The 12,366-nt window shown below is 32.4% G+C and overlaps 1 protein-coding gene across 3 annotated transcripts in view; it reads left to right on the top strand.

Annotated features, from left to right (window-relative positions):
- Nucleotides 1-10,298, top strand: part of Ube2e3 (ubiquitin conjugating enzyme E2 E3) — an 87,795-nt gene extending 77,497 nt beyond the window's left edge. For all 3 annotated transcript variants that reach the window (XM_076865775.1, XM_076865774.2, XM_076865777.1), the window contains exons 4-6: nucleotides 4,538-4,670; nucleotides 8,037-8,184; nucleotides 9,662-10,298. In XM_076865775.1, coding sequence (XP_076721890.1) covers nucleotides 4,538-4,670; nucleotides 8,037-8,184; nucleotides 9,662-9,759 — 379 coding nt within the window. In that variant the 3' untranslated portion in view covers nucleotides 9,760-10,298. The remainder of the gene's footprint in view (nucleotides 1-4,537; nucleotides 4,671-8,036; nucleotides 8,185-9,661) is intronic.
- The last annotated feature ends 2,068 nt before the right edge of the window (nucleotides 10,299-12,366 follow it).

Raw genomic sequence — 12,366 nt, 5'->3', positions numbered from 1 at the left:
GTAATTGACCGTTCTTACCTTGTGTGTGTGTGTGTGTGTGTGTGTGTGTGTGTGTGTGTGTGTTGCTGGGGATTGAACCCAGGGCCTTCAAGATGAGCTTGGAAAACTTTAGCTGTCTCAAAATAAAAATGCAAGGCAAGCACTCTATCAACTGAGCTATATCCCCAGCTCTTTCTTAGCTTATAGTGAGGTTTCAGTAAACTATGTTGTTATTTCATCATCTTTTTCACAGTTTGATCCAAAGCTAGGATGAAATTTACTTTTTCAATGCCAGTGAATTAAATTACTAAACAAATTGACCCTTTCTTATGAAACTAAGAAAGTTTTACCTATATAACAGTTTATCTATATATTTATTTTTGTTACCACTGCTAGTGGACTCTGTGACATCTTCCTTTCCTGTCTCATTAGGCAGATCCTACCACCCTTTTCACTTCTTGTTACCAAGAAATAATGTATCACTTTCAGGGCATAAAAAGTTCAGGCTGCTGTAAGATAAAGAGCCCCATTTATGTCTTATATCCTCCTGGGACTTGTGACTTACTGAGAAAGACAGTAAGAAAGATAGAAATATGTTAGAGAATGATAAATGCTTCTGGGGGAAAGGGGGACAAGTGTGTGTGAAGGTATGTGTGACATTTTGGACAGAATGACCAGGCAAGGACTGCTGAAACTGTGACTTTTGAGTTGAAATCTGAAGATGATGAGGAATTAAACCTTGGGGAAGAGCCTTCCAGGCAGGGAGACACTGGTGATATGGAGGTCATGAGGTGGAAGTGTGTATTGTGTATTGGAGAAAACAGCATTGCTTCAGCCAGTTGAACAAGGAAGAGATGAAAAAGATGGTGGCTGCAATGGTAAATTATAACTAGCTGAAGCAGTGTTTCCTTTGTTTTACAAGTGAACATGCCATTAGATGAAATAGGAAAGATTATAGTTGGAATGTTAGGAATTTCATTTGAGATGTGGTAAGTGTGAGGTACTTTAAATATGCAATTTCAAAATAGAGACTTAGTATTTAGATGCATAATTGGAGATTCAGAATAAAAATCTAGTTGGTACATACAGATTTGGGAGTTAAGAGGATACTAGCATGTTTAAACGGAATAAAATTGTGTGGGATTACCAAAAGAGTACATGTAGATAGAAAATAGAAGGGTCTAAGGATTGAGCCTTGAAGAACTAGCAATATCCAGATGTTGGGGAAATAATGAATGGCAGTACAGAATGAGAAGAGTCCAGAAAGGTTAGGTAGAAAACTAATTTATGTTATTCTAACAACAAAACAGAAATTTTCAAGCAAGAAATGATTGATTTTATCAAATGTTGCTGGGCCAAGTAAGATGTGGATTCAGAAATGATCTTTGGAGTGATGAGATTAATGACCTTGGATTAGAGCTCTTTTGTGATGGAGGAACAGGGAGGGAAAGCCCATTTAGATTGGTTTCAAGTAAAAACAGGAGGAAGGAAGTTGGAGACAGCAAGTAGATAATACTTGCAGGGAGTTTTTCTATAAAGGACTATAATTGAGATTAAAGCTGGAAGGGGTAGTGAAATAGAGGGGCTTTTTTGAATAGTTATTAAATGTTAGAGAAAGACATTGTTGGACTCTTGTGGACATTTATTCCATAGAGAGGGAAAAGTGGTTGGTCAGAGACAAAAGGAATGCTGCTCTTGTGGAAGAGAGAGACTTGGGAAGAGAGAGAGAGATGGGAAGTAGTAAAAGGTATGAATAGTGCTTGTCTTGAAACTGTTCAGCATTTTTATCACTCATTTTCTACTTCTCTTGAGATCTCAGTAGCAAGTCAGCTGTTAGCCTATAAAATGCTTTGTTTGGATTAGAATGAAGTCAGACCTGCAGCTGCTCTTATCCCATATTGCTTCCTACTCATCTCCACCCTCCCCGGGCCTTGAGTAGCAGATAGTACCTTTTCGAGAATGAAGAGGCCCCTTACTCCAGACAAGGTAGCCAACACAAGGCTCATTCCCCTGAGGCTAGGCATTTTTGGATACTACTTTGTAGTAGCATAGCTATATCCTACTCATTTTACTCCAGAACAACAGGAAAAGTCACATTGAATATCTTGCTGTAATTTTAATGTACCCCTTGTCCTGTGGAGTATCCCTTAAGTGGGAAGAAAACAAGTTGAAGAACTGAGTTTGGTGTGAGGATCCCAGCTCTTCCACCAGCTAGCAGAGGGGATTTAACATGGATCCTATACTCTCTGTGTTAGATTCAAGTCTAAAGGGAGGATTTTGTCCTCAACTGCATGCTTTTCAGTCAAGTCCAGCCATCTGAAGGATAATACAGAAAAATATCTCTGAGACAGTCTGTGGTGTTTGTTTTTTTTTTTTTTTTTTTTTGAGAACAGCTCCCTTTGGATAGGTACTTCTGGGAAATATATTAAAACCTTAGAGGAAAATATAGACTAGTCCATATAGTTTGTTTAAATTCTGTGTCATTTTATAACTCCGAGCTATATGGAAAGTTATTTAGCTCTATGCCTTGTTTCCCATTTCAAATTCTGTGGTTTTTTCCCATTTCAAAGGTTGGTAAAAGAATTAAATAAATTATGTGCTATGGTGCTTTTAAACAATACCTGACTTATAGTAAAGATGGGGTAAACTGTTGCTGACATTGTTAATACTATTCCTAGTATGTAAAAGGTGTCATTTAGAAACATTTTACTAGAGCAGCTGGTGGTGGTAAAAGCTCTGATGCTATAATTTAATTTTATTATGATTACCTTGAATCACCAAGTGGAAAGTTAATATGGAAAAGAAATGCTGTTGATGAAGTTAAACTTCTTTCTTTCATAAAATTGGTTCTCAGTTTTATGTTTTTTGTTATAGTGAGTATTCACTTGTAGGAAGTATACATGATTCTCAAACGACAGAATAGTGAGCCATTATTATGGTTAGTTGTAGTTGCTGTATATATTTAAAACATATAAAAATGTTATTTTCAAATAAATATTTAGGCCACAATAGTCAGGTTTTATTGTTCATATATATCTGCCTTAAATATAGATTATTGAAACAACCTGTAACTTTTATTATATTGTCAAGCTTTGTGTATTTTTTGGTATGAATCATTTCTCAGAGCATACATTCGGTAACTGAAGTTTCACAATTTATAAAAGTATGTTTTACAGAATTAATACGTAATTCAATCATTTTAACTAATGTTCTGTTAATTCATATGGTTGATTTATCAATGTAGTTTGTGCTTGTTTTATGTAGAACTTGGATTTCTAAAATGATAAGTACTTCAAAATAAGAAAAGCTTTATATACACATATGTTCAGGAAGCCAAGATAATTTGTTATGTAATGATTAGAGAAAAACAGAGGTCTATAAGACTTGAAGAGAATTTAAGGAGTATTAGAGCTGCCTTTCCACAAGTAATTCTGAGTTTAGATTTTGTTTGAACTCTTTGTATTTTCTAAATGAAATTACAGTGGTGAGCACATTGTATCAAAATATAACTATGACTTAGTAGCACCTAGAACTTTCCTAACAACTTTTGCCTAAAAAGAACCAGGTCTTCCTGAAAAAATAGCTGATTCTAGTGCTGGGAGCCAGAAAGGAGAAAAGTGTTTTAAAAACTAATGGTGGCATGTTAGATGGAGTCAGTGAAGGGTTCCCACTGGCCAAATATGAGCATAAAAAAAAAATAATAATAATAAGCAGTAGTGAATAATAATAAAACATTGGAAGAAAATAGAAATCCATGAGACCACACCAGTAATGCATCATTAAGTGTGGAGAAAGTACTAAAATTGAAAAATCATGATTGTGCCACCATTTTAGTAAAGTTCAAAGAGTCCACAAGTGGGTGTGAATCATAGGGAAGAAATTTTGATAAGGGGCAGGATATTTGCATGATCTTCAACTATCTGACCAAAGATTACTTACTGGTTGTGGGGTAAAGTAGTAAATTAAATAGTAGCTAAATTGGACAGCACTTTGTCTTCATGATGAAACATTACCCATGAGGAACAGGTGGATATCATGTGCCTCTGGATATGATACACTGAGAAGGACACACTTTTGTGCTGCTCTACCAGGAAAGCATTACTTGCATCTAATCATGAAGAAATACCAGACAAGCTCAAAGTGATGAGTTTTGTTTGTTTTTATAAGAATATATTCTGCAAAAAAATGTTAGTTACAAAAGTGAAAGGCCAAGAGAACCCATGTTAGAGGAGACTGAAGACAGGATATAATTGGCACTAAGATTGGTTTTTGTGTCTGGAAGGGAAAAAGATTTTAAAGGATTATTGAGATAGTTGACAACTCATAATGCAAATTGTAGATTACAGTATTGTGTTGAGGTTTGTAGGAGAGTGTTTTTAGAAAATGAACACTGAAGATTTATATGAAAAGGGCTATTTTGAAATAGCTTAGAAACAAATGATATCCCTCATTTTTCTCGATTGCTAATTTAACTTAAACTTTGTTGGTTTTAAGGTGTTAATATGCATTGATTGTTTACAGATGAACATATTGATAAATTTTAATTTCTTTTACGTAGTGCTGGGCCTAAAGGAGATAACATTTATGAGTGGAGATCAACCATACTTGGTCCACCAGGTTCTGTATATGAAGGTGGTGTGTTTTTTCTGGATATCACGTTTTCATCAGATTATCCATTTAAGCCACCAAAGGTAAGAACCTAGAAATACATTCTTTAATATTTATCTTTCTTCAAAACTGGTTATCATAGAATTCAAATGCATATTAATATAATAATTTTATTATTTAGGAATTGATATGGAAACTCACAGAACTAAGGATTTTAAAACTCAATTGACTTCTTTCACAAGTAACTTCTTATTCAACAGAGGATTTGTTAATTATAAATAAAGCTATACCTTTTTTCAGTTGGTTATGTAGTTTTATTACTACTAATAGAACTATACCTTGTACAAATTTAAAAGTGATAAATTTTAAATTTATGATATGAGCAAGAAAAAATAACATATGACCCTTCCTTAAGAAAATGTTAGGATAAAGTGCGGCAGCGACACATTACTGTAATCACAGTGTAGCAGGAGTCTTGAGGCAGGAGGATCCCAAGTTTTAGGCCATCTGGGCAGCTCAGCAAGTCCTTGTCTCAAAATAAAATAAAAAGAGGTGGGAATGTAGCTCAGTGGTACAGCATCTCTGGGTTTAATTCCCAGGATTGTAGAAAAAAAGAAAAGAAAAAAAGCCTGTATAACAGTTTCCAGAAGTAATGATTTAATAATGTGAATTTTGTCTATATAGGTAAGCAAAAACTAGAAAGCCTAACAAGGGAAAGGAAAACTAATAATATTTAATAAACTCATTTTTGGGCCCTCTGTGGGTATGGCTGGTAATAGAATCTGAACTTATCTGGCAGGATAAGTTCCTTCTTTTTGTTGGCTATTAGTTAATTTCAAATATAAATTGGATGAATAACAGAGAAGGACTGGGTTCTAACCTGGTAATGACTGTCAATTATTTCGCAAAGCTTAAGACATATAACAGTTACTTGAATGGGTTCTTCCTGATTGCTCATTTAGAATGATCAAGCCAAAGGATAAAAATCACCAGAATTAAACCTGAACATAATTTTGCCCTTGTTACAGAGATGTCCAACATGCTAGGAGAAAGTTATCAAGTCTGTGATGAAATGTTTTTCTTTTCAACATAATTCCTTATGTTTCCTATACTCTTTGTCATTTATGTAGTGAATTAATACTTCTATGTGTAAAAATGTTTGTTTAAAATAAGCATTATTTTACAATGTAATAATAGTTCTACCTAGTGGTGTTTACCCCAAATTGCAGATACTAAGGCCCTTTAACTCCCAGTTAAGACTGTGTTTTGAGTGCTGTACTATGTGTGATCCTGTCAGAATCTACCAATATTGAAATTGTTGTCTTTTTTAATGCACCCAAGTCTGTAGAGTCCATCTTGCTGAATCAGTCAAATAAAAAGTGAAAACCCTCATATTGATAATACCACAAACTATACAAATTAGTTGACCTATTTAATATCAGTATATCTACTAGATGCTCAATTTGCATTCAGTGATTCAACTTGGCAAACCTCATGACTGTATTTATAAATAGTTGATACTTCCACGTGTCTAATTTTTTATATTGGAAATTGGTTTAAAACGTTAGCAAAATTAGTAGGGAAAGTTATTAGCAAGGTGTGTTTTATACAACTTTTATTATGTAGACAAAATTAACTGAATTAAAATAATGTTTACATTTTTTAGCATCTTTTAATGGAAAATAAGAATTGTTCATAAGAATTTCAAAATGTAGTTTTATACATAAGTTGTCATAATTGTTTTGGCTAATGGTTATTTATAAAATTTAGTATGCTAATAATATTTGTTGGAATTGCAATATTTTAATTTTCTAATTTTTTAATATATATATTTTTTGCTGTGATACATAGTATTAAGCATTCTTGAGGTCTTTAGGGAAGTGAAACAAATAAGGGTTGTAGTATTATCTTAGTGTTAGGAACAATTATTTTTCTACTATACTTGTTCTTTTTGAAGTTTACATAAGGTGTTGAACTTCATGAAAAATAAAAATTTAATTATCTTTTTCATGAATATTACTCTGTTAATTCATTATTAATAACAGAAAGGAATTAAAATATTAATTGTATTTGTAAACTACTTTCATATCTATTTAGTAGTCAGCTGTTAATGACCTGAATGAATATAATTCCCATTTCTTAGAGCAACACTAATAAAAATATTATGCAGAGCTGTATGTGTAATTTTCATTTTTTGTAGCCATATTGAAAAAAATAAAAAGAAATAAACAGTAAATTTTAATAATAATTTTATTTAACCTGGTAAATAAAAAATATTGACATTGTAGCATGTAACCAATATAAAAATATTAATAAGATCTTTTACATTCTGTTGTTGGTACCAAGTCTTTGAAATATGCTATGTGTTTTACACTTTTAGCTCATCTTAATTTGACTAGCTACAATTTAGATCTCTAGATGCACATATAACTTCTATGTATTGTGTTAGAGCGGTTATCTAGGAGCTGGTCTCCTTCCTACTCTTCTTCCACTAGACAGTTGGTCTTTTGAGATTGTGTTTGTGTCTTGTCTCTTTTTCTCCCCTCATTTTTTTTAAAATATTTTTTTAAAGTTGCACACAATACCTTTATCTTATTCATTTATTTTTATGTGGTGCTGAGGATCAAACCTAGCACATCTCACGTCTGTGCTATGCAAGTGCTCTACTGCTGAGCCACAACAGCCCTTTTTCTCATTTTTTCAACAGCTTTTCTTCCCAGATTCTATTTTGAAGCTCACAGTACTCCTGGTTCTATGAGAAAATTTTTTTCTTTCTACAACTACAGATTATGAACTAACCACCTAATTATCTTTTGGGTTGTTTTGAAACTTGCCAGTAATTTGTTCTGTGATTTATATTCTTTTCTCACACATGTTGGGAAGTATTAGTTTCTTTTATCCATTAGCTAAAAACTGTGCTTATTTTATCTTAACTAGACTATAAACCATTGTGAAAATCAAAGGCTGAAAAATAGAATGTCCAGTAATATAGATGGTTTTATCAACCTTCCCCTCAGTTCTTCTCCATTATTTTCTGATGTGTGGGATAGTGATTATTTCTACTAAGAGATTAATGTAATTTTTATGCTAAGGAAAAGTCTTCTTCAGATTCTCACAGTTTGGCACCCAAACATGTTCTTCCTTACTTTCTATATATGCATACATTCATAGAATTCCCATATCATTCATTTAGATTTAATTGATCAATTACTTTATTTTAGAATCAATGTAGTTGTTTTTATATCAGGTGAAAACAAAGATATTCAAATGAATCAAAACTATTTAACTTTGTTATTGTTTTAATCCAAGATTACCTATAGTTAAATTATTTGCTGTTTAGTATCATTCATGGTGTGTTACTGGTGAGAATTTTAGTTGACAATGAAGCATGGAATATTAGTTGATAATGGTGCATTCATTTTCTTTGTTTTTAATGTTACTCTATTTAGGTTACTTTCCGCACGAGAATCTATCACTGCAACATCAACAGTCAGGGAGTCATCTGTTTGGACATCCTTAAAGACAACTGGAGTCCTGCTTTGACTATTTCAAAGGTTTTGCTGTCTATTTGTTCGCTTTTGACAGACTGCAACCCTGGTAAGCAATCTTTATAAGCATAAACAAAAACTAGTGCATTTTCTTGGTTAGCTTAAGTGTTCATAAAGAAATAAATGCTGTGTGTAGAAAAATGAGTATAAAACATTTTGTGAGGAAATTATGAATGCCACTCTACAATTATATTTTTCACTATCATTGATAGAATCTCTTCTTTCTAAAACATGTAGCTATAGAATGCATTTCTGCCGGGAAGGAAGCAGTGTCTTTGACTCTGGGGCGTTCTTTTCTCTGCTGCCTGCTTCTATGAGTTTTAACTACTCAGTAATGAAGGGCTTCTCTCTCCCTTTTTGGATTAAAGTTAGTTATAGTAAATATAGTAGTAATGGACATTAAAATGATAGCTGATATGAGAGCTGTACTAGATTTTGATTATTTAAACTCTGGCATCATTAGTATGTAATTTGTAACTTTTTCAGAAATATCTAACTGGGTGACTGACTTGTTTACCAAGGTAAACAGATCTGGATTTTCACATGTTATCTTACTATTTAGTCATTTTTAAAGAAATTGCTAATTCTTTCTAAATATTTTACAATTCACTAACAGCTATTATTGTTACCTTAGGCTCAACAGTTAGATATATATGATGGATAAATAGAAGGAAGTTTTTATATCATTATTAAAGCAAAAGATAGAAATAAGCTGAGTGTCCATTAAAAAAGAATGCAGCTATTAAAAATAATCAAGCGCCTCTATGTAAACTAATAACAGGGGAAGGTCTTTAAGATGCTTGTTGAATACATATAAAATCTCTGCAAAGAAGTATTTTAAATAAGTAACAATTGTTTGCCAGAGAGAGAGAAGTTGGAGTAGTTGGAGTCAGGAAGGCAGTTTTTAAAACCTTCTTTACTATCATTTGGATCACTTCAAATATTATGTATACTTTAAAAAGTAATTCAAACCATCAGTTAAAAGTTTACATAGTAGATACAACTATTTCAAAATTCTAAGAAGTTTACATCGTAGATACAACTATTTCAAAATTCTATTTAAAATAAAATGGCAAGCATGTTTTTAAATGGAGACATACATAGTGATTAGAGTCATATTGTATAGAATGAAGGAAAATTTCATTCTGAATAACATTATATTCTTAGATCAGGGTTCCATGTAAGAGTAATTTTTTAGTATCTATAATAAACCAGAAATACACCACCTACTGCATTTTTATTGTTCAATAAAATGCGAAGACTACAAAATAATTTTTGCATACTAAAGGCATGTCTTTTATAGAAATCCTATCCATTAACTCAACATTTATTTTTTAGTGAATACTTAATTTGAATATTAATATATTCAGATGGACATATTACCTTAAGCATTTTTCTTTCAAAAATCAATCTATTATATATAAAGATATGTAAAGATACTGCTGAAATGTTTTACTTTAAAATAATGTTAGACTTGTACAATTAAGACCCCACATAATATCTTAATGTTGTTTCTACTTTTCTAGCGGATCCTCTGGTTGGAAGCATAGCCACTCAGTATTTGACCAACAGAGCAGAACATGACAGGATAGCCAGACAGTGGACCAAGAGATACGCAACATAATTCACATAATTTGTATGCAGTGTGAAGGAGCAGAAGGCATCTTCTCACTGTGCTGCAAATCTTTATAGCCTTTACAATACGGACTTCTGTGTATATGTTATACTGATTCTACTCTCTGCTTTTATCCTTTGGAGACTGGGAGACTCCCCAAAAAGGTAAATGCTATCAAGAGTAGAACTTTGTAGCTGTAGATTAGTTATGTTTAAAACGCCTACTTGCAAGTCTTGCTTCTTTGGGATATCAAAATGTATTTTGTGATGTACTAAGGATACTGGTCCTGAAGTCTACCAAATATTATAGTGCATTTTAGCCTAATTCATTATCTGTATGAAGTTATAAAGGTAGCCGTAGATGACTAGGAATTATGTCATTTGTATTAAACCCAGATCTATTTCTGAGTATGTGGTTCATGCTGTTGTGAAAATGTTTTACCTTTTACCTTTGTCAGTTTGTAATGAGAGGATTTCCTTTTACCCTTTGTAGCTCAGAGAGCACTGATGTATCATCTCAAACACAATAAACATGCTCCTGAAGGCATAGTTTCCTGTCGTAATGTTTGAAGTCAGTCTTGTCAGAAGGTGTGTCTGAGATGATTGTTGATGAAATAAAGATGTGAATATGAAGATGGGCTACTAAAGACTAGTGCAAATGAATGAATTATTCAATTGAAAGCATTTAAAATCTTAAAGTAAAGGATTTTTCCTTTAAATCTTAATGAGAAAATAAAAAATGAAATTAAATATACAAAACTGAATTTTAAACCATGAAGTTTTACTTTGATAATAAGGTATTTGAGCTAAAGAAAATAAAACCATGACTCACTTAGGTGTTTGGAAATATCTTATTTAGAACATTTTGCTTCTAAATTGGTGATTTCTTTCCAGCATTGGGCAATATTGTCAAATAATAACTTTGATCTGATAGCTATTGTGTGGCATCTTTTCTTTTTAATCCTGGTCTTGAATTTTTATGATTCATTTACCCTTCTTACTGTGACACTTGGCCAGCCAATATAGCCAGAGACAGAGTTGAACACAAAACCCTTGTCTGCCCTGAAGGTAGAAAAGAACTGTGTTACTGTGCAGACATAGTATTATTTCTCAGTTTTAACTTAATTTCTTTCTAGCCGTAATTATTAATTATAATAATTATCAAGCTTTTCTTATTGGAGTATGTAAACAGATTAATGTGCTCCTCCCATTCCCCATGATGGTATAATTATCTTTGGTCATGTAATCAAGGTTGTGGTATATGGAGCAAGTATCTTCTTTAGTCCTTAATATGATAATAGAGTACCATCTTAAAATTTTAGAGTTGAATCATTAGCTTAAAAAATACATTGCTATAAGATAATAAAGCAAAACATGATTATAGTTGCATTTTCATCACTATGAATAGTGGACTCCTACTTGAGTATTTGTCATAGAAGTCTTAGAGTAAAATGAAACTTATGTATCTGTTTTTCCGTTAAGTACCCCATACCCCCAAAATTATCCTATTACAAAGAAACAACAAACAAAATGGTACTATTTTGAGGCTATGTCTGTGAAAACCTCTGAGCTTTGACTATTTTAAGCAAAATCTAATACATCTAATAGAGTCCAAGTCAATACAGTGAGAATGGAGACCTTTTATGTAAACAAAAATATTTTTTATCAGACTGGGGGAGTTTTAGAAAGTAGTTTTTCCGTATTACCAAAATTGTTCATTCTGTGTCCTACAGTAGTAAATATTTTCTTGATGCTAGAAAATCTTTCATTATGCCAAATAATAGGATATTTGGAGATAGACGCTATGATTGGATTTTCTGGTCTTACTATATATCTAATGAATACCACCAACCTATTTTGCTTTGTGGGCCTGGGACAAACTTGAGGGAATTGGTTACTTAAAATATTTGCATCTCTCCCACAAACTACCTTTGTTGCCTTGAATAGGATACTTCTTTGAGTTTTAATTTATTCATACATGAAATATAAGAGTTGAATTAATTTCCGTTTTCTATTATCCCTCAAACTCAGTAATTCTAATCTCATAAATTTTTGTTCTGCTTGTTCTGCTTTCTCTTTTCAGGGAACTGTCAACATTTTTAAATGGGTGCTAATAGTATCTAGGTGTTATAATGAGTCAGCCTACCTATAAAATGAGAGTACATTCTAAGTTTGAGAGAAGATAATCAAAAGGATATATTTTCAAGAAATAATAAACTTCATTTGGTTTCCTATCATAGGTCACCTCAAAGTTTCGATTTTTTCCTCATTCTCTATTTCTAAAAAAACTGTAGATCTCCTTCGTAATTACATAGGTTATCATAGGAATTATTTTCTTCATGAAATTTGCTCTAGATGTAAATTGTGATATTTCAAACAAAACTCAGACTTTTTCTTACCCATTAAAATCAAAATTTGTAATTTACAAGACCAAATACAATTTTATAAGTGCTTGAGAAAGACAGTGACACCAGGCATCCTGTTGAACTTGGAGTGTTCCCACTATGACCACGTGCCCTTGGAGTAGTTTGGTAGTAATGTACTACTGCATGCAAATTATAGGCTGTAGAGGCTGATGTGCTATATCTTGTTTAATACTCTTAAAGAGCTTTAGGAG

This window comes from Callospermophilus lateralis, chromosome 9 (assembly GCF_048772815.1).
Source record: "Callospermophilus lateralis isolate mCalLat2 chromosome 9, mCalLat2.hap1, whole genome shotgun sequence".
In the NCBI taxonomy this organism is placed as follows: domain Eukaryota; kingdom Metazoa; phylum Chordata; class Mammalia; order Rodentia; family Sciuridae; genus Callospermophilus; species Callospermophilus lateralis.
Note: the sequence above shows the minus strand (reverse complement) of the source record. Positions and strands in the feature narration are given on the sequence as shown.